The sequence below is a fragment of the Neophocaena asiaeorientalis genome, unplaced genomic scaffold (assembly GCF_003031525.2).
Source record: "Neophocaena asiaeorientalis asiaeorientalis breed wild unplaced genomic scaffold, Neophocaena_asiaeorientalis_V1.1 scaffold629, whole genome shotgun sequence".
Classification (NCBI taxonomy): Eukaryota; Metazoa; Chordata; class Mammalia; order Artiodactyla; family Phocoenidae; genus Neophocaena; species Neophocaena asiaeorientalis.
Window position 1 is genome coordinate 194,629 of NW_020175468.1, and position 23,166 is coordinate 217,794.

The following is a 23,166-nucleotide window of genomic DNA, read 5'->3' on the forward strand; positions in this document are numbered from 1 at the left end:
CTTATTACCTGCAACAAGTTGAAGAGAACACTGGGGATCTTTCCCAATGCTGTGTCTCACCAACAGCAAAATTGGCAAAGTTTTTTGTTGGGGGGTGTGCCTCGAGTCATGTGGGGATCTTATTACCCCTGACAAGGGATCGAACCCGTGCTCCCTGCAGTGGAAGCGCAGAGCAGGGTCTTAACTACTGGACCACCAGGGAAGTCCAAGGGGATGTTTTAAGCTAAAAGTACATGCCTATTCATGAAGGGGCTTGGGCTGTCAATGGAGTCCAAGCTTTAGTTGATTGAAGTAAGGAGGGTCAGAAAGGTCATCATCAACATCCCTTAGGTTCCAGTTGACCTGGTGGTTGAGTGCTACAGGCTAATCTTTATTATTGAAACAGAACTGGGAGTCATTACAACTGATATATTGTCTTTGCTATTGTTAGTTCTCTTGCCTGATAGCAGGCTACATTTCTGCATTCCTTTATTCCCTTAAGATCATTAATTCCTGAGACCTGTTCAAGGGCAAGCATTGTGGCCAGGCTTAGATCATGAAATGGCTAAGGCAAAAATGGTTTCTCATATATCAAGAAAGCCATTCCTGGTTCTCTTTTTCTGGGGATCCTCTAACCTATCTTGTTACCTTACCGAACCAGGTTCCTTGACCCAATGTTCAGCAAGACATGAAGGTTTGCAGCAGGGAAAGTTTTATTCATGGGGCAGCCAAGCTAAGCGATAGGAGAACAAATATCAAACCCACCTCCCTCATGGCAAGACCTGGGACATAGGAAAAGTGATTGGAGATAATAAAAACATGAGGTAATCCTTGTTCTGCACCAGCACAACTAAGTTAAAGGCTTCTTCAGGGAACTCATGTTCAGAAAATGGCTCTTAGCATGTTCAGAAGGTGGAGTTTTTGGCCCTCTGATGTCAAAATGTCACAGAGCCGACACTCACAGATGCGCAGGTGGACAGTCAGTGGTTCTAACTAGTTGTAACCAGCTCGGCATCAAACTGGATACGGCTGACTCCAAGTTTCTAAAAAACAACTTGGACAAACATCTTTAGCTAAATGACACTTGCAGGATGTGCAAGCTTTCCTAAAAATAATTACAGTGGGCTTGATCCTCAAAAGCAGGTTACAGTTTATTATTTATTTAGTAAGTTAAATAGATCTAACTGGTGACTACCTTTGGTTTCAACAGTAAATCAGAATAAGCAGGAGGCAAAGCGGCTACACAGAGTTCAAAAGACACAAGTTTCTAAATCCCTAAAGAGACGCTTTACAGGCAAGGCTGGGGGTGGGGCAGGGGATGCAGAGGCCCCCGTCTCCTGCCCCCGCCCTTTGGGGGGGCTCCCCCGCAGGCTGGGGCGCTCTCCTCGCTCCGCCTCCTCGCGTAAGCGACTTTCGCAGTCCCCGCCCCCAGGCTGCTCCTTCTGCGCCTGCGCAGTGTTCCACGGACGCGGAAGCGGAGAGGCCAACCTGGGTCACCACGGAGAGCTGAAGTCACTCTTCGGTGCGTGAGTTTCTTCTTTCTACTGTATCTGCGCTTCGGGGCCCCCCCATACATCCTCAGAGTGTGGGACTTACTGCGGAATTTTTTTGTTTTGTTTTTTGTTTTGCGGTACGTGGGCCTCTCACTGTTGTGGCCTCTCCCGTTGCGGAGCACAGGCTCCGGACGCGCAGGCTCAGTGGCCATGGCTCACGGGCCCAGCCGCTCCGTGGCATGTGGGATCTTCCCGGACCGGGGCACGAACTCGTGTCTCCTGCATCGGCAGGCGGACTCTCAACCACTGCGCCACCAGGGAAGCCCCTTACTGCGGAATTTTAAGTACTCGCCCCCGCCCTTACATCCTAAAGAAATTCACAGTGGGGGTCGTTTCCCTTTGGGGTTGAAATCGCTCTGAGGCCCGTCCCGGTCCTTGGGTTTTCGGCCTTCGGTCCACGTAGACACCGCCTTTCGCGCCGTTTTGCTGTTTGAAACCTTTTACTGTCTCCGCCTTCGGCCTGTAAAGCCCTCTTCCGCGAGGTGGATGCGCGTCCCCCAAGCCTCGCCCTCTGGAGGGCAGCGCTGGCCGCCCCGCTCCCAGAGAGGCCGCGTCCTCTTCCCGGTCCTGGGATTCTGGAGAGCCCGCCCCTCTCCGGAGTCCCCCTCCCTCCCTCCCCGCCCCTCTGTCCTCGCTTCTCCTCAGACCGGTCTTTCTGCGTGGACACCCAGTGTTCTTCGGTCCCTAGTTCAACTTATTTGGAGAATGGCCAACAGAGCAACATGGTGCTGGGAGAGAAAGAGGACAACTGGAGGCGAGAGCAGAGGAAGAGAGAGCAGGAAGGAGACCTAGCCGTGTGGGTGCCAGAGAGTGGAAGTCAAAGGGAAGGTGACAGGGATAGAAGGGGTGTAACCCGAGGACAGAGAGGGAGCAGAGATGGAGAAAGAGGAAGGAATATATGGAGGTTTTGGGCAATCAGAAAGGTTGAGGAGGAAGAACAAGAGGAATAACATGTTGCAGAGTGCGGCAGGACGGGAGTGAGGGAAGAAATAGGCGGGGAGAAAGGGCAGTAGAGCAGAGGGGAATAAAAAGAGAGAATGAAATACAAAGATATATAAACGGAATGACATGGAAACACATAGTAGTGCAGGTAGAGGGGGGAAACTGGATCCAGATGGATGGTGAGTTGTTTGAATATGGATGATTAAGGTGTAATATATTGATTTGCGGCTTTAGAATCTAATACAAATAAAACTTGTTTGTTTACATTATACAGATAAGGATGAGAAGTGCAGAACTCCTGTGCACAGGGCTTGTGCATTTTGTAATTATTTGGAACAGAAGGTAACTTCCATTTGCAAGCCCTGTTCAGCCAGCAGTCAGTGACGTCACTCCATTGTGGGTCACCCCCTTCCCTTTTCCTAACATGGGGTAGAGGACTATGGACAGGAATCGTACAGCGAGAAATGACTGACTCTGTCACTACATGGTGCCTTTTTTTTTTTTTTAAATAAATTTATTTATTTATTTATTTTTGGCTGTGTTGGGTCTTCGTTGCTGTGCACGGGCTTTCTCGTTACAATTTTAGTATATGTGCTGCCAAAGCGAGCACATACACGGGCTTTCTCTAGTTGCGGTGAGCAGGGGCTACTCTTCGTTGCAGTGCAGGCTTCTCATTGCCGTGGCTTCTCTTGTTGCGGAGCACGGGCTCTAGGCGCACAGGCTTCAGTAGGTGTGGCACGTGGGCTCAGTAGTTGTGGCTCGCAGGCTCTAGAGCTCAGGCTCAGTAGTTGTGGTGCACGGGCTTAGTTGCTCCACAACATGTGGGATCTTCCCGGACCAGGGCTCTAACCCGTGTCCCCTGCATTGGCAGGCAGATTCTTAACCACTGCGCCACCAGGGAAGTCCTGAGAGTAAATCTTAAGTGTTCTCACCGCACAGATATGAAAAATGGTAATTGTGAGTTGATAGATGTGTTAATTCCTTGATTGTGATAAATATTTCACACTGCATATGCCTGTCAAATGATCACATGTACACCATATATATAATATATACCATTTTCATTAGTCAGTTATACCTCAGTAAAGCTGGAAAAGACAGAGTGAGAGGTGTGCTGGGCTTGATTCCTCTGAGTGGTGCTTAACCCAGGCTTCCCATTAGATTGCTGATGCATTTTGCACGTATGTTTTGTGTCCCCTGACCAGATATTCCCCTTCAAATAGTTGAGGTTTGGCCCAGCCTCAGTAATATTTAAAATTCCCTGGGTGATTCTAATTTGTATCCATTTGAGCATCATGGCTCCAGGTCCTCCCGTTCCTGAGGGCTGAGATCTGGGCTGAGGGTGAGGGCTCTGCTCTGCATGGGGATGGATCAGGGCTGGTCAGTGACCTGAAGGGGATCGTCGGGTCCAGCTGAGGTGCCTGCTGCTGCTGGGTATGTGAGGGCCTCACCAGGAGGGGAGCCTGAACTGAAGGAAAGGGTGGGAAAACTCACCTGTTGGTCTCTGTGTGGGAGTTATTGTCCTGAGTCCCTCCTGGGACAGTGGGCAGCAGAGGACCGTCTGTTCCACATGCTGAGGGCTTCCCTGTGTGTGTGGTGGTGACTCAGGAAGGGGGTGTGTTGATTCTAAGCATTAAACAGCCTGTTTTCAACTTTCAAGATCAACCTCTAAAGACTCACGTTGCCTGAGGAAGAAACTCAGAAGAGGAGGAAGAGGAAAGAAAAGGAGCCAGAAATGGCTCTTTCTCAGGTAAAGTCGTATTCTCAGTTGTTTCTTCTGTCTGTCCTTCCTGAAATGCCCTTCTTTGGACTCGCTAATCTCTCACTCTGAGCCTGACACCTGTACATTCACACTCACCTGGGGGCTTCCCTCAGGGCCTGTCATCTCCACTTAGAGTCTCCACTAGGCATAGTCCTGGGCAGGGCCTCACACCCATGAGTTGGAGACACCGTGTCAGTGCTATTGGGCAGCAGGGATTGCTTAGGGGCCCCATCTGGATGTAACGTCCACTCTCTGTAAACCCTGATAAAGAAGCTGCACGTGGAAGTCACATGGTAATATGTACAAATACCTGGTAAAATCTAGAACATAGACCAATAAGGGGAAATCAGTTCTGACTGTTTTAGTACACTTGAAGCTAAATGAGTGTACTTCATTCAAAATCTTAATCATTGGGAATGGAATGGAAAGTTCAGAGACATCAGTGATAGAGGGTGTTTTATTCCATCACTGATTTTAAACTATGAAATCAACCTAAGTCTCTGACACTTAGAGATTCTTTAAATCATCTTCATCACCTTCATTCCTTCGGGGTTGTCTTTTCACACTACTCACTGTGTTCTGTGACCCAAGGTTTTTTAAGTTTGATGCAGGTAATGTTTCAGCTTCATTCTTTTACTGGTAGATACTCCGTTTCCCAGCAGCATTTGTTGAAGAGACTGTCCTTTCCGCATTGTGTAGTCTTAGTATCCTTGTCAAAAATTAGTTGGCATATGTGCAGGGGTTTACTTTTGAATGTTCTGTTTTATTCATTTTTTTTTAAATTTATGTATTTATTTTGGGGCTGCACTGGGTCTTCGTGGTGGCACGCGGGATCTTCATTGCGACATGTTTAGTTGTGACGTGGGATCTGTAGTTGTGGCATGCGTACTTCTTAGTTGCGGCATGCAGACTTTTTAGTTGTGGCATGCGAACTCTTAGTGTGGCATGCATGTGGGATCTAGTTCCTGGACCAGGGATCAAACCCTGCATTGGGAGCATGGAGTCTTACCTGCTGGACCACCAGAGAAATCCCTGGTTTATTTGTTTAAATATCTGTTTATGCCAATGCCATGCTATTTTGCTTTTTAATGTATATATATATATTTTTGCGGTACGCGGGCCTCTCACCATTGTGGCCTCTCCCGTTGTGGAGCACAGGCTCCAGAGGCGCAGGCTCAGCGGCCATGGCTACGGGCCCAGCCATTCCACGGCACGTGGGATCCTCCTGGACCGGGGCACAAACCCGTGTCCCCTGCTCGGCAGGCAGACTCTCAACCACTACACCAGGGAAGCCCTTTAATATGTTTTGAAGTCTAAAACAGCATGGCATCCATCTTTCTTCTTTTTCAAGAGTGTTTTGTCGGCTTGGAATCCCTTAAAATCCCATATGAATTCTAGCATTAAGTCTTCCAATTCATGAGTAGGGGATGTGTTTCTGTTTATTTTTTAGCAGAGTTTAGTAGTTTTCAGTGTACAAGTCTTTCACCTCTTTGGCTAAATTTACTACTAAGTGTTTTTTTTTGTTGATGCTATAGTAAAAATGATTGTCTGTTTTCTTTTGGATTATTCATTTTGAGTGTATAGAAAAGCAGTGATTTTTTTGTGTTGATTTTGTATCTTGCAACTTTTCTAATATCGTTTTTTATTTATAACATTTTTCTTGTGGTATCTTTATGGTTTTGTACATATAAGATCTTGTCATCTGCAGAAAAAAGATAATTTTACTTCTGTATTTTTCTTGCCTAATTGCTCTGGCTGGGTATTGCAGTACGTTGCTGAATAGTAATAGTGCAGAGAGTGTACATCTTTGCCTTCTTTCTGACCTTAGAGGAAAAGCTTTCATCTTTTACCATTGATTTTGATGTTAGCTATGTGCTTTATTCTTTTTTTTTTAACAGACCCAAAATGTTAAGATTTTATTTACAAAGCTTCTTTGTCGTACAGAAGATACCTGAGTTTTCATGCTTGCAGTGCCATTTCCTAGCTGTCTGTTCTGAGGCAAGTTTCTTAGAGTGTCTTGGGCACAGTTTACTCCTCTGAAAAATAAAAATGGGATTTTCTCTAATGAGCTGTTATGTTGATAACAAGTTCATACATGTAAAACATTTAGAGTAATACTTAGCATGTAGGAAGCATTCAGACACCTTTAGTCATTGCTCTTGGTATCATCATCACAATTTAAGATTTTGACTTTTCTTTAAAGCCACTGTGGACTTTGTCATCTCTGAAGACACCAGTCATACTGTAGCTCATCTAAATATTGAATATCACTCAGTGTGTGAAACGTAATATCTAACACTTCTGCCTGGACATCCTGTTGTTGAATTTTATTTGTATGCATTTCATGTATTGTCCAAAAAAATGAAAAATCCATATTGAATGGAAGATATTATAATCTCTGTGAAAAAGCATAAGAAATTAAAATTTGAGACCCATAATTTGCTCTAAATACATTAACATGGATCTGTCAGAATACATACTTCAACTGAATTGATCTTTACCCCTCTCTCCTCTTCTCATTTTGTGTGAAAATAAGGACTCTCCTCATGGCCCCTTGGTGAAATGTGTTTTCATTTCAGGCACAGTTGACCTTCAAGGATGTGGCCATTGAATTCTCTCAGGAGGAGTGGGAATGCCTGGACCCTGCTCAGAGGGCCTTGTACAGGGATGTGATGTTGGAGACCTACAAGAACCTGGTCTCCCTGGGTGAGGATAACTTCCCTCTAGACATTGGGATCTGCCCTTATGTATCTTTGCATTTTCCCTTCTGTACCTTTTGGGAGTCCCTGCATCGCTTCACTGAGCTCAAAGCCCTGTTGACTCAGACATGAAAAGCTTCATGGTGTAGTGTCAGGAGTTTAACGTTGTCCTTTCTTCTGGTGATCTGCCCACTTCATGATACACCAGGAGTTGTTCCAGAGCTTAAGTATTGATAAAGCCCAATTGGAAACTTAAAATATCTGATTCCCTATTTCATACCGCTGTTCTTTTGAGTCACTATCTTTTAAAAAATAAATTTATTTATTTATTTTAATTTTTATTTTTGGCTACGTTGGGTCTTCGTTGCTGCACGTGGGCCTTCTCCAGCTGTGGCGAGCGGGGGCTACTCTTCATTGCAGGGCGCAGGCTTCTCATTGTGGCGGCTGCTCTTGTTGTGGAGCACAAGCTCTAGGTGTGCAGGCTTCAGTAGTTGTGGCTCACGGGTTCAGTAGTTGTGGCTCGCGGGCTCTAGAGCACAGGCTCAGTAGTTGTGGCACAGGAGCTTAGTTGCTCGACGGCATGTGGGATCTTCCTGGACCAGGGTTCGAACCCGTGTCCCCTGCATTGGCAGGCAGATTCTTAACCACTGCACCACCAGGGAAGCCCTGAGTCACTACTTCTTGGAAGAAAGCCAGTTATCTGCATATTATACTATTCTCTCTGCATTCAGAAGGAGGCAAGCAGTGAATGAATGAATTTGTGAAATATTGTTTGAGATCCATTTGTTGTGTGCTCACTCCTGTGCTGATCAAAGAGCTGGGATTCTGGAAAACCTACAACATATTATTTATTTTCTCTTTTCGGCAGTTATTTCTGTTCCTGACCTGAATATTATTTGCATTTTGGAACAAGAGGAAGAGCCCTTGACTGTGAAGAGTGACATGAAAATAGCAAAAAAACAATGGCTGGGGATGTATCAAAAGTATGAACACAGGTCAGAACTCAGATGGACAGAGAGGAAGCCACACCATTAATGGTGTTTGGAGAGCTCTTTAGGAAATTCTAAGTTTATTACTTATGAACTTTTCTCAGGGGAAATTTTTCTTCTCCCCAACATAGCACACTATCCTTCAAAAAATCATCCTTTCACCTCCCTGTGGTGCTGCAGCTCCAGTAGAATCAAAGGCAAGGTCTTTATCGTGATCTACACTCTGCCGTCTGGGTCTTGTTGCTTGATTTGAGTAGCACGTGGTGAGCTGTTTCAAAGCAATCTGTTTCCCCCTTGGTCTCTTCTTCTATACTTGATTGCATGGGATTTTCAATTTTTAGTCCATATAGATAAGAGCTGAGGCCTCCATAGTCCAAACCCCTGGACCTGTCTCAGTTTGGTGTACTTGGAAGAACTAATTAAATGATGGGAAAACAGTGGCTGCTCTTTGATTCCATCTGGCCTCTCAGAACCTGCATGGATCTGTTTCAGGTCATGTCTGCCATTCAGATCCCTCAGCCATTTCTTCGTTTTTTGTTTTCTTTTTTCCTTTTTCTTTTTGGCTGTGCCGTGTGGCTTGTAGGATCCTAGTTCCCCAGTCAAGGATTGAACTTGGGCCCGTGGCAGTGAAAACCCGGAATCCTAACCAGTGAATCTGCCAGGGAGTTCCCCCTCAGCCGTTTCTTCTGTTCTGCTTTTGCCACATACTTCTGGGTGTGTGTAATGGGGAAATGGGTTGGATCTTCTGTAACTGTTACTTAGGAAAACTATAAACAGTATGGACGAAGAGATTCTCTTTGATCCCCAATCCCACATGGGGAGCATATATGAATCTCTGAGCTTGGCGACTATGGGTAGAGCCCATGGTCCCGTGTTAAAGTTCTATAATATCTGACCCCAATATATTGTATTTTTCTTGTTCTTTTACCTCTCTACTTAGTCTGGGAATGTAGACTCTTGTTGATGTCATATTTTCTTTAGTTTGCATGATTTTGCCTCTGAAATTGCTTTTAAAATGCCCATTCTTAGGTATTTGATATTTCATCCTTTTGTTTGTTTGTTGTTGTGGTAAGCTGTCTTTAGGTGTTGAATAACTTCACTCTCCTGTGGAGTGGGTTTACTTGGAAACATAGCATTCTTTTTCCTTAATTAATTAATTAATTTATTTTTGGCCATGTTCGGTCTTCGTTGCTGCCTGTGGGCTCTCTCTAGTTGCGGCAAGCGGGGGCTACTCTTCGTTGTGATACGCGGACTTCTGATTGCAGTGGATTTTCTTGTTGCGGAGCACAGGCTCTAGGCGTGTGGGCTTCAGTAGTTGTGGCACGTGGGCTCAGTAGTTGTGGCTTGCAGGCTCTAGAGTGCAGGCTCAGTAGTTGTGGCGCACGGGCTTAGATGCTCTGTGGCATGTGGCATCTTCCTGGACCAGGGCTCGAACCCGTGTCCCCTGCATTGGCGGATTCTTAACCACTACGCCATCAGTAAAGTCTGGAAACAGCATTCTTGATGGAGATATGTTTACTAATTCGTCGCAATATTATTCTGCTACATACAGAAGCACCACTTGAAGCTATTCACTAGAGTAGTCAGCATGTCCTAGGATACTGAAATAGAAAGGATCACAGGAGCTTGTGGAGGGACTTCCCTGGTGGTCCAGTGGTTAAGACTTTGTGCTTCCAGTGAAGGGGGCGCGGGTTCAATCCCCGGTCAGGGAACTAAGATCCCACATGCTGCATGGCTAGAAAAAAAAAAACCACAAAGAAACACTTGACTGATAAGTGTTTCCAGTTTTTTTTTTCTGGTTTTGAGGAGTATCACAAAAGCGTGTCTCAAGAGCAACTGTGACAATGTTTTTCACATATACTAATCATCATCCCCTTGGAGCCTCAATAAATGGTATAGGAATTTCTCCTTGGGTCAACATTGTCCAAGTTCACATCCTCATATCTCTGGGTCTGTTGACTAAACTGTTCATTCCACAGTTTTCATACCGTGTATTGTTTATCCAACCTCAACAAATACTATTTTTTTTTTTTTTGCGGTATGTGGTCCTCTCACTGTTGCGGCCCGTTGTGGAGTACAGGCTCTGGACGCGCAGGCTCAGCGGCCATGGCTCACAGGCCCAGCCACTCCGTGGCATGTGGGATCTTCCCGGACCGGGGCACAAACCCATGTCCCCTGCATCGGCAGGCGGACTCTCAACCACTGCACCACCAGGGAAGCCCAACAAATACTATTTTGAAGCATCTTTTTGTGTGTGTGTGTGTGTTTTTTTAATAATTTATTTTATTTTATTTTTGGCTGCGTTGGGTCTTTGTTGCTGCACACAGGCTTTCTCTAGTTGAGGCAAGCGGGGGCTACTCTTCATTGTGGTGCGCAGGCTTCTCATTGCAGCGGCTTCTCTTGTTGTAGAGCACTGGCTCTAGGTGCACGGGCTTCAGTAGTTGTGGCTCACGGACTTAGTTGCTCCTCGGCATGTGGGATCTTCCTGTACCAGGTCTCGAACCCGTGTCCCCTTCATTGGCAGATGGGTTCTTAACCACTGCACCAACAGGGAAGCCCATTTTGAAGTGTCTTAATGAGAGAACTTATGAAGTTGAATGATGCCTTCAATGAAGTACTGTTTTTTCTTTTTTTTAAGTAAATTTTTACTTATTTATTTATTTTTGTCTGCATTTGGTCTTCATTGCCGCTTGTGGGCTTTCTCTAGTTGCGGCAAGGGGGGCTACTTTCGTTGCGGTGCGTGGGCTTCTCATTGTGGTGGCTTCTCGTTGCGGAGCACGGGCTCTAGGCACACGGGCTTCAGTAGTTGTGGCACATGGGCTCAGTAGTTGTGGCTCGTGGGCTTAGTTGCTCTGCAGCATGTGGGATCTTCCTGGACCAGGGATCAAACCCGTGTTCCCTGCATTGGCAAGCAGATTCTTAACCACTGTGCCACCAGGGAAGTCCCTCTATGCATTATAAATGAACTTGACTTTTATTTGTTTAGTCAGCAGGTTCATATTTTTATGATATTCTTAGTGTTCTTGTTTTTTTTCGTAGTGCGTGGGTGGTTGAATTGGGGAATGGCCCTTCATTGTGAAATTGGTGACCAGACTGTTACAGTTCTTCATATATTTTCAGTATTAACCCATTATCACATACATGATTTGCAAATATTTTCTACCCGTTCTGCAGATTGTCTTTTCACTCTACTGAATGTGATTTGATGCACAAGAGTTTGTAATTTTGATGTAGTCCAATTTATCTGTTTTTACTTCCGTTTGCTGTGCTTTTGCAGTCGTATGTTCTCAATCATTGCTGTATCCAGTGCCATTAAGATTTTTTCCTATGTTTTCTTCTAGGAGTTTTATGCTTTTAGGTTGTATGTTTAGATCTTTGTTCTATTTTTTTTTTAATTAATTAATTATTTATTTGGCTGTGTTGGGTCTTAGTTGCAGCATGTGGTATCTTCGTTGTGTCACGTGGGATCTTTCGTTGTGGCGCACAGGCTTCTCTCTAGTTGTGGCACGCGGGCTCAGTAGTTGTAGTGCGTGGAGTTAGTTGCCCCACGACATGTGGGATCTTAGTTCCCCGACCAGGGATCGAACCCACATCCCCTGCTTTGGAAGGTGGATTCTTAACCACTGGACCACCAGGGAAGTCCCTAGATCTTTGTGCTCTTTTGAGTTAATTTTTTACAGGGGTTCATGCAGCAGTCCAACTACATTCTTTTACATGTGGGTATCTGATTTTCTCAACATCTTTGTTTCAAGAGGCTGCTTTTCCCTCATTGAGGAATCTTGACACCTTTGTGGCACATCATTTGACTGTATATGCAAGAGTTTATTGCTGACGTCTTTTCCACTGGTGTTTCTGTCTGTCTTTATATTGGTACCATACACTTACTATTAGTTTTGCTTTTTAGTAAGTTTTGAAATAAGGAAGTATGAGACCTTCAACTTTGTTCTTTTCAAGATTGTTTTTCCTATTCAGGGTCTCTTGAGATTCAGTGTATGTCCTAGGATGTAAGTGTTTATTTTTTCCAAAATTGATATTGTGGTTTTGTTAGGTATTGCTTTGAATCTCTTGATCATTTTGTTGGTATTGACGTAATGACAATATTGTGTTTCAGTCCATGAACTGGGGATATCTGCATTTACTTGTGTATTTTCTAATAATTTTCAGCAACGATTTTAGTTACAGTGTACAAGTATTTTTTATGTGGCTAAGGTTTTGCCTAAGTATTTTATTCTTTTTGATGCTATTTGAGATGGAAATGTTTTCTCAATTTTCTAATTGTTCATCATTAACATATAGAATACAATTTTTACATGTTGACTTTATATCTTCCAATTTTTCTGAATTCATTAGTTATTTATATCAGGATTTTTTTGTGGAATCTCATGTTTTTTCTACATATTAGGTTATGTCATCTCTAAACAGACATAATTTTCTTCTCCTTTCTCTAATTGGATACCTTTTATTTTGTTTTCTTGCCCATTTGTCTGGCTGGGACTCCAGCTATGTGTTTTTTTTTTTTGTTTTTTTTGTTTTTTTGTGGTACGTGGGCCTCTCACTGCTGTGGCCTCTCCCATTGCAGAGCATGGGCTCTGGGCATGCAGGCTCAGCGGCCATGGGTCACAGGCCCAGCCACTCTGCGGAATGTGGGATCTTCCCGGACCGGGGCATGAACCCGCGTCCCCTGCATCGGCAGGCGGACTCTCAACCACTGCGCCACCAGGGAAGCCCCAGCTATGTGTTTAATAGAGATAGTGAGAGCAGGTATCTTGTCTTGTTCCTGATCTGAGAGAAAAAGCTTTCAGTCTTTCCCCATTGTGTATGATGTTACCTGTGGGCTTTTTATATTAGTCTTTTATTGTGTTACTGTATTTATTTCTATTCCTACTGTATTGAGTGTGTTTATTATGAAAGGCTGTTAACTAGTCAAATGCTTTTCTGCATCAGTTGAGATAATCATGTAGTGTATTTTCTTATATTTAATGTGAAGTTTTACATTGAAAGATTTCATTTGTTGGAGCAACCTTGCATTCCAAGAATATATCCTCTTTGGTTGTACTGTATAATCCTTTTGTAGTACTGTTAAATTTCATTTACTCTTGTTTGATTGATGAGTTTTGCATCAATATTAAGATTTATTTATTTATTTTATATTTTAGTTTTGGCTGCGTTGGGTCTTCATTGCTGCACGCGGGCTTTCTCTAGTTGCGGCGGTGGAGGCTGCTCTTCGATGTGGTGCTCGGGCTTCTCATTGCGGTGGCTTCTCTTGTTGCAGAACATGGGCTCTAGGTGCACGGGCTTCAGCAGTGGTGGCATGCGGGCTCAGTAGCTGTGGCTCGCAGGCTCAGTAGTTGTGGTGCATGGGCTTAGTTGCTCCGTGGCATGTGGGATCTTCCCGGACCAGGGCTCGAACCTGTGTCCCCTGCATTGGCAGGAGGATTCTTAAACACTGCACCACCAGGGAAGTCCAGTTTTGGACTGACTTTGATTTTAGAGTAATTCTAGTCTCATAATGAGTTTTGAAGTGTTTCCTTTTCAAATTTTGGGGAAGAGTTTGAAGAAGCTTGATCTTAATTCTTTTAAGATGTTGGGTGGAATTCAGTAGTGACGCTATCTAGCTTTCCTTTGGATTCTCTTTCTTTCTTTCTTTCTTTTTTTTTTTTCTGGCTGCACCATGCGGCATGTGGAATCTTAATTCCATAATCAGGGATCAAACCTTGACCTGCAGTGGAAGCACGGAGTCTTAACCACTGGAGCACCAGGGAAGTCCTCCTTTGATTTTTTTTTTTGTGTGTGTGGTATGCGGGCCTCTCACTGCTGTGCTCTCTCCCGCCGTGGAGCACAGCCTCCGGACATGCAGGCTCAGTGGCCATGGCTCATGGGCCCAGCCGGTCCACGGCATGTGGGATCCTCCCAGACCGGGGCACGAACCCGCGTCCCCTGCACCGGCAGGTGGACTCCCAACCACTGCGCCACCAGGGAAGCCCTCTCCTTTGATTTTGATCAGTGATTTTTGTTAGTGACTCAGTCTCCTTACAAGGAATGGGTTTGTTCAGATTTTTTATTTCTTCATGACTCTGTTGATAGGTGTGTGTCTCTGGGAATTCATTCAGATTTTGCAATATTTAGGCATAGAATTATTCTTGGTATTCTAATTTTTTTTTTATTTCTGTGGAATCAATTGTAGTGCCCCCACTTTCATTTTTTATTTTAGTTATTTGGCCTTCTCTCTTTTTGGTTAGTTAATCTACTTAAGGGGTTTATTATGTCTATCTGATCAAAGAACCAACTTTTAATTTTGTGATTTTCTGTAGTTTTTTATTCTTTTTGTATATCTCTTAATTTAATTTTTTTTCTTTCTAGCTTTGACTCTGTTTCCTATGGTCTTTTTTTCTTTTTATTTTCATTTTTAAAATTATTTTTATTCACATGATAAACCAGTATCTTTTATGTGCATTCCTTTGTATTTTTTTTTTTCAAGCTTTAAGATACAATCAACATATAATATTGTGTAAGTTAAGTGTAATGAGTTGCTACACGTTTATATTTTGAAAAGATTACCAGGTATGTTTGTTAAAACATCCATTAACTTACATAATTACAATTTTGTTTGTGTGGTGAGAACATTTGAAGGTTACTGTCTTAACAACTTTCAAGTATATAATACAGTATTAATAATCATAGTCAGCATGCTGTATGTTAGATCCCCAGAACTAATTCATCTTGACTAACATCTCCCCATTTCTGCTATGCCCCAGCCTTTGGTAATCACTATTTTACTTTCTGTTTGTGTTTGGCTTTTTTTCCCCCCAACTATAAGTGAGATTATTCTTTATTTGTTTTTCTCTCAGACTTATTTTACTTAGCATAATCCCTTCAAATGCTCTCCATGTTGGTACAGATAGCAGGATTTCATTCTTTCTTATGGCTGAATAATATCTCATTTTCTATAGAAATGAGTTTTTTTTTTATCCATTCATTAGTTGGACACTTAGGTAGTTTCCATATCCTGGCTATGGCTTCTACTGCTCTAATGAACATAGGAATGCAGATACCTCTGTGTGATAGTGATGACCTCATTTCTTTTCGGTATATACCCACATGTGGAATAACTACGTTATGTGGTGCTTTAAAAAAAAAATATTTTGACTGTAGTTAGTTTTTTCCAGTGACTAAAATGAATTATAATCTTCTGATAGTACGGTAGGGTTCTCTTTAATCCACAACCTTACTAACACTCATACCTCTTGGTTTTTTTGTTTTTGTTTCTTTTTTGGCTGCTGGACCACCAGGGAATTCCCCCTCTCTTGTCTTTTTGATAATAGCCATTCTAAAGGTCTCAAGTGATATCTCCTTGAGGGTTTGATTTGCATTTTCTCCTAAAGGAGGAGCTGGGAACTGGGAAACTTTCTCCTGTTTATTCTCACCTTATTGTGCCTTGGAGGGATTGAGTCAAAAATCATGATTACACTTTTTGGTTCTGTGTTTTGAGTGTAGGCATTTCTTTGGGTGTTTCAGCTTCTCACCTGGTTCTTAGAGTTATTCCAAAGGATTTTGTTGGGAATTCCCTGGTGGTCCAGTCTAAGACTCTGTGCTTTCACTGCTGAGGGCAACGTTCAGTCCCTGGTCAGGGAACTAAGATCCTGCCAGCCATGTGGTGCAGCCAAAAAAAAACGAAAAACAAAACAAAACAAAACCCACAAAGATTTTTGTTCTTGTTGTATATTGTTGTTAATTCAGTGTCTCCATGGGCTAAGTGCCTGGAGTTTACTGGTCTTCTGTCTTGCCAACATCATTTTTCATGTCTTTTTTATGGCAGAGATTGTGTTAAGAGATCCAGTGCTATGATTTCCAGTAATTAGAGCAGGACAGCAAAAGGGACACTGTTGTTTTTAATACCAAATAAGGAGTCTTAGTCTAAAAAGTTGATATGACAAATTGTTAAAATTTTTACAATGTTAGGTAATTAATAATTTAGTTAATAAGATTCTTTTTAAATTTATTTATTTTTGGCTGAGTTGGGTCTTTGTTACTGGGAGCGGGCTTTCTCTAGTTGTGGCGAGTGGGGGCTAACTCTTCTTTGCGGTGCGCGGGCTTCTCATTGCAGTGGCTTCTCTTGTTGTGGAGCACGGGCGTCAGTAGTTGTGGCACGCGGGCTTCAGAAGTTGGGGCACGCGGGCTTCAGTAGTTGTGGCCCGTGGACTCTAGAGTACAGGCTCAGTAGTTGTGGCTCACAGGCTTAGTTACTCCATGGCATGTGGGATCTGCCCAGACCAGGGCTTAAACCCATGTCCCCTGCATTGGCAGGTGGATTCTTGACCACTGTGCCACCAGGGAAGTCCTCTTTTTCTTTTTTTTTTTTTTACTCATGGGCCCAGCCGCTCTGCGGCATGTGGGATCTTCCCAGACCAGGACACGAACCCGTGTCCCCTGCATCGGCAGGCGGACTCTCAACCACTGCGCCACCAGGGAAGCCCCTCTTTTTCTTTTTTTAACTAATATGATCACATCTTAAAATGCTCATACCTTGGGAAACACCTCCTGTTATCTTTGTTTCTTGAAACAAACTGTCTGCCCACCCAGCTAGGAGATTATCATCATGAACTCTTGTCTCCCTGCTTTGCTATACTGTAAGGTTTCATTGTATCTGCAAGAAAATGTGCAGAATAAACTCATCTGTCTCCTTTTGATGGCCATTTCCTATGTTTTCCTTCCAAATCCTGGTTCTTACATTCTTGGATGTATCTCCGGTAATGTCTGTGTATTTTTCTCTCTCTTTTTTGGGGGGGTTTTTGTTGCTAAGCACGGGCTTTCTCTAGTTGCAGTGATCAGGGCTACTCTTCGTGGCAGTGCACATGCTTCTCATTGCAGTGGCTTCTCTTGTTGCGAAGCACAGGCTCTAGGTACGCGGGCTTCAGTAATTGTGGCACGTGGGCTCAGTAGTTGCAGTTCGTGGGCACTAGAGCGCAGGCTCAGTAGTTGTGGCGCACAGGCTTAGTTGCTCCATGACATGTGGGATCTTCCCGGACCAGGGCTGAACCCATGTCCCCTGCATTGGCAGGCGGATTCTTCACCACTGAGCCAGCAGAGAAACCCGTGTTTTTCTCTTGAATATATATTCCTGGAAATGGAACTCATGGATATTAAAATTGGTACATTTCATACCAGATATTGCTAGAGATAAAAACCTGCTTTCTCTTTACAAAGCACACTCTCTCCCTTTTTAAATTTCTTTTGCTTTTGTTGCATGCCCATGGTATAAGTCCCGTGGTTAAAAATGAGATGGTACAGTACTACTTGCTAAACCGGTTTTTCTTTTCTTCCCCATTCAGTATTCTCATTGCCCTGGTACAGTTACATTCCCACAGTTTAGAAAGCACAAGCTGTGTTCCCACACGTCCATTACTCCTTGTCCTCCATTCTTGGCCTTCCCAGTTCTGACCTTTCCTCACATGGTCCCTTGATGTGGATGGAATACACTGTTACTTGCTAGCATATTTGGTTTTTTACTTCTGAACTCCCTAATTCCCAGAGCCTTTTTTCACCCATCCCCCTGTCTTCCCACACTTTTCACATTGTAAAAAATCATGTGTATTCCTACAGTGAATTAATTTCACTAGGCAGGACCTTAATTTATATGTGCAGAGGTGGTGCCTCCGAAACCATTTCCAGGAAGGATGGCTGAATAATGCTATATACAGCTCAGTTCTTGTATCACCCTTGAAATTTTCTTTCTGAACTCTTGGTATTCATATCCTGTATCTCATTTACTTTCTGTGTAAATTGGTTTCATGTACATGAACCCTGTGAGTCTGATGCCCTTATTTGAAAATTGGGCTTAGAATATTTCATGTTTCACAGTAAAGATTTGAAGGTTACTTTTAAAAAATACTGACTTTCATGTTTATTGTGAGCTATCCGTTTGTTTACATTATAACTTGGGTGTTTTTATTTGTAATTGATCCCAACAACATTGTCTCTGATCCTAGTTAATAAATTTTCAGGGCTTCCCTGGTGGCTCAGTGGTTAAGAATCCACCTGCCAATGCAGGGGGACATGGGTTAGAGCCCTGATCCGGGAAGATCCCACATGCTGCAGAGCAACTAAGCCCATGCGCCACAACTACCGAGCCTGTGCTTTAGAGCTCACGAGCCCAACTACTGAAGCCTGTGCACCTAGAGCCCATGCTCTGCAATGAGAGAAGCCATCGCAATGAGAAACCTGTGTATGCACCACAATGAAGAGTAGCCCCTGCTCACCACAACTAGAGAAAGCCCGCACGTAGCAACAAAGACACAACGCAGCCAAAAACAAATCAAAAAAGTAAATAAATATTAAAAATAAATACATAAATAAATTTTCAATGCACACTGTATTACATACACTTTGGGGCCAATAATTTAAGGTAACTGCCTAGATAGGCCATAGCTCAATGCTATCTGGTTTTCAATACTAAACTGCCATTTGTTTACATTATCCATCAGGTAAGCTTATTTTGGATTATTTACCATTATAACGCATTGTCCGTTCTTTAGCATTTACGTACGTACAAATATGCAGAAATTTTATACAATATAATACTTTTTTCTCCTCAGTTACAAGACAGCAGTGGGATTCCCTGGCAGTCCGGTGGTTAGGACTCAGCGCTTTCACTGCCATGGGCCCAGGTTTGACCTGTGGTTGGGGAACTAAGACCCTACAAGCCACTTGGTGTGGCCAAAAAAAAAAAAGACAGCAGTATGCTTACTGCCAGTTACTGTGCTTTGGGGTCATGGTGGGAAAATGCCCTTTTTTTGAGAGCAAATACAAGTTTGTACAGCATTAGGGTTTTTGTCATAGGGTGTTTTGGAACTAGGCTACCCTAAAATTATTATTTTTTAATTTTTTTATTTTTCTCAGTTATATATCCTTATTTTGTTATTAACGTGTAGTTGATTTACAATATTATATAAGTTTCGAGTGTACAGCCTAGTGATTCACAAGTTTTAAACGTTATACCCCACCTAAGGTTACTTTGAAATACATGTGATCACTTTCTTTCGTAAGGGATCATATTTCTTTACTGTTCCTTAAATTTTGAACATTTTGTTTGGGAAGCTTTATTACTCTGTTCAGGATAAGTATTATTTTTGGTTTAATATCATGTTATCAACAAGAAATGACTTTGTTCTGAACTATAATTAATAGGATTCCTATGGTTCTTTATATCTTGTAGATATCTGTCATATATATGTAATGAAGAAATTACAACCTAAAGTGAACAGTGATGGAGGAGAAGTATTCCAAACAGTGATGTTGGAAACACGTGAAAGCCGTGAAATAAGAGATTTTTACTTCAAGGAAATCCAGGAAAATATGCATGACTTTGAGTATCAGTGGAGAGATGATGAAAGAAATTGCAAAGGAATGCCTATAACCTGTAAAGAAAATCTCACTTATAAAAGAAATCAACATTGGAAAAGGGATGCAGGAAACAAGCCTGTTGAAAATAGGCTTGGATCAAGCTTTCGAGATAAACTGCTGATATATCAAACTGAAGGGAAAATTTATGAATGTAATCAAGCTGTGAAGTCTACCAACAGTAGAGGCTCATTTTCAATACTTGAAAGAATTACTCCTAGTGTCCAGGCCAACATTTCTAATATATATGGGAATGATCTTATCCATCTTTCAGGACCGGCACAGGAGCAGAAAGCATACAAGGGAAAACCTTACAGATGTCGTCAGTTTGGCAAAATGTTTCATCGGGGCTCATACCTCACTAGACATCAGATAATCCACACAGGAAAGAAATCGTACAAATGTGATGTATGTGGCAAAGTCTTTCATCGAAGTTCACACCTTGCAAGTCATCGGACAATTCATACTGGAGAGAAACCTTACAAATGTAATGAGTGTGGCAAGCTCTTTAGTCAAAAAGCACACCTTGGAAGTCATCAGAGAATTCATAGTGGAGAGAAACCTTACACATGTAATGAGTGTGGCAGAGCCTTTACTCTTCGCTCAAATCTCATCAGACATCAGAAAATTCATACAGGAAGGAAATTATATAGATGTGATATATGTGACAAAGTCTTTAGTCGAAATTCACACTTTGCAAATCATCAGAGACGTCATACTGAAGAGAAACCTTACAAATGCAGTGAGTGTGGCAAGGTCTTTACTCAAAATTCACATCTTACAAGACATCAGAGAATTCATAGTGGAGAGAAACCTTACACATGTAATGAGTGTGGCAAAACCTTTAATTTTCACTCAAACCTCATTAAACATCAGAAAATTCATATAGGAAAGAAATTATATAAATGTAATGTATGTGGCAAAGTCTTTATTAGAAATTCACACTTTGCACGTCATCAGACAATTCATACTGGAGAGAAACCTTACAAATGCAATGCGTGTGGCAAGGTCTTTAGTCAAAATTCACATCTTACAAGACATCAGAGAATTCATAGTGGAGAGAAACCTTACACATGTAATGAGTGTGGTAAAGCTTTTAGCCAAAGTTCAAGCCTGGTTGACCATCAGAAAAGTCATTCTGGAGAGAAACCATATAAGTGTTTTGAATGTGGCAAGGCCTTTAAGCAATGGTATTACATCAAGATTCACCAAAGAATTCACACTGGAGAGAAACCGTACAAATGTGATGTGTGTGGCAAAGCCTATATCGCTCTTTCAAGCCTAACTAATCATCAGGTGATCCATACTGGAGAGAGACCTTACCAATGTAATGAATGTGGGAAGTCATTTAGGCAACAGTCTGAAATCAGGATTCACCAAAGAATTCACGATGCAGAGAACCCTTTCAAGTGTAGTGAATGTGGCAAAGCCTTTACTCAGCGTTCAACTCTCACTACACATCAGATAATCCATAAAAGAGAGAAACCATATAAGTGTGATGTATGTGGAAAGGTCTTTAGTCAAAAATCACACTTTAAAATCCATCAGAGAATTCATTCTGGGGAGAAGCCATACAAGTGTCATGAGTGTGACAAAGCCTTTATTGTGCGTTCGAGCCTCACTTCCCATCAGGTAATCCATACAGGAGAGACAGAACATAAATGTGACGTTTGTGGCAAGGGCTTCAGTCAAAATTCACACCTCGTGACTCACTGTAGAGTTCATACTGGAGAGAAGCCTTACAAATGTAATGTGTGCAGCAAAGCATTTAGTGTGCGATCAGGCTTAACTTCCCATCAGGTAATCCATACAGGAGAGAAACCACATAAATGTAATGTATGTGGCAGGGGCTTCAGACAGACTTATCACCTAGTGAATCACCAGAGGATTCATACAGGAGAAAAGCCTTTCAAATGTAATGAATGTGGCAAAACATTTAGCGTGCAGTCAACCTTAACTTCCCATCAGGTAATCCATACGGGAGAGAAACCACATAAATGCGATGTGTGTGGCAAGGGCTTCAGACAAAGTTCACAACTCGTGACTCACCGTAGAATTCATACTGGAGAGAAACCTTACAAATGTAATGAGTGTAACAAAGCATTTAGTATGCGATCAACCTTAACTTCCCATCAGGTAATCCATACAGGAGAGAAACCATTTAAATGTGAAGTATGTGCAAAATTCTTCAGTTATAGGTCTCACCTTGTGTATCATCGGAGAATTCATACTGGAGAGAAAACTTACAGATGACTTGATTGTGGCAAAGTCTTTATTTTGCGTTCAAGCCGATCTTACCATCAGGTAATCCACACTGGTGAGAGACGTTACAAATGTAATCAGTGTTGCAAGGCTTTTAGAAGGTGTTCACTCCTTAGGCTTTGTGAGAAAATTCATACTCCGTAGAAGCTGTGTAAATGTATTGCGTGTGTCAAGGCTTTTAGAGAATGGTTTGACCTTAGTCTTCTATAAAGAATTCATTCTGGAGAGAAACCTTACAAATGATATGAGCGTGTAAAACCTTTACTCGGGTCACATTTCACCAGTCATCAGGTACTGGACAAAACCTGACACATTTACTGAATGTGGCAAGGCTTTTCAGGTATTGCCTACACGGGGTTCACCAAATACTTTGTACTTACAAATGCAAGGAGTGTGGCAAAGTTTTGAATTATTGCTTACTTTCAGGATACATAAGAATATATGTCTTGGAGACAAACCACACAGATCTAATGTGCATAGCAAGGATTTTACCCAGACATAAAAGGGGGAACATACTGGAGCAATAGTTTACAAATGCAGTGGGAGTGGCAACAGTTTTACCTTGAGTTCAAGTATTGTACAACAACTGAGAGTCCATATTGAGGAGAAGCCGTATAAATGTATGGACAGAGGTTTATCCAGGCCTCACACTGCACTAGACTTGAAAATGTACATCTTTAGAAAAACCATACAAAAGTAATGTGCAGGCTAAGGCTTTACCCAAAGACCAAAACTGGAACATAAGAGGAGTTATAAGGCTTCTCTGGTGGCACAGTGGTTAAGAACCCGTCTGCGAATGCAGGGGACATGGGTTCAAGCCCTGGTCTGGGAAGATCCCACATGCCGCGGAGCAGCTAAGCCTGTGCACCACAACTACTCAGCCTGCGCTCTGGAGCCCATGAGTCACACAACTACTGAGTCCATGTGCCACAACTACTGAAGGCCACGTGCCTAGAGCCCATGCTCTGCAATAAGAGAAGCCACCACAAGGAGAAGCCCGGGCAGTGTAACCAAGGGTGAACCGCACTCGCCACAACTAGAGAAAGCCCCCGTGCAGCAATGAAGACCCAATGCAGCCAAATAAGTAAATAAATAAACCTTTATTTAAAAAAAGGAATCCGCCTGCCAGTGCAGGAGATATGGGTTCGAGCCCCGGTCCAGGAATATCCCACATGCCGCGGAGCAACTAAGCCCATGTGCCACAACTACTGAGCCCTTATGCCACAACTGCTGAAGCCCGTGGACCTAGAGGACGTGCTCTGCAACAAGAGAAGCCACTGCAATAAGAAGCCTGTGCACCGCAACAAAGACCCAAAGCAGCCAAAAAGGAAATAAAGGTTATATTGAAGAGCAACCTTACAAATGTAATGAATGTTGTAAAGTTTTTTTTTTTATCAAGTATTCACATCTTTGGCCTAATGAGTGAATTCATGCAGGACAGAAACTATACAGATATATTAAACATGGAAATACCTTTAAGAAACTGTGTTCTTAGGATTCACCAAAGAATTCATGTTGGTGAGAATCCTTACAAATGTAATGTGTAAATTTTTTGGCCAATTCTTACAACACACCATACATCC

General features: G+C 42.7%; 1 protein-coding gene across 1 annotated transcript; it reads left to right on the forward strand.

The window, feature by feature from the left end:
• Positions 1-1,447: 1,447 nt before the first annotated feature.
• On the forward strand, positions 1,448-22,462 carry LOC112415442 (zinc finger protein 836-like). Its single transcript, XM_024768446.1, has 4 exons — positions 1,448-1,501; positions 4,135-4,224; positions 6,816-6,942; positions 19,137-22,462. The coding sequence occupies exons 2-4, from the start codon at positions 4,210-4,212 to the stop codon at positions 21,572-21,574; spliced, it is 2,580 nt and encodes an 859-aa protein (XP_024624214.1). The 5' UTR covers positions 1,448-1,501; positions 4,135-4,209; the 3' UTR covers positions 21,575-22,462.
• Positions 22,463-23,166: the final 704 nt, after the last annotated feature.

Excerpts from the sequence above, each read along its gene's own strand:
- LOC112415442 (XM_024768446.1), top strand. Across the intron at positions 6,943-19,136 it reads CAAGAACCTGGTCTCCCTGG|ATATCTGTCATATATATGTA; the intron begins GTGAGGATAACT and ends TATATCTTGTAG.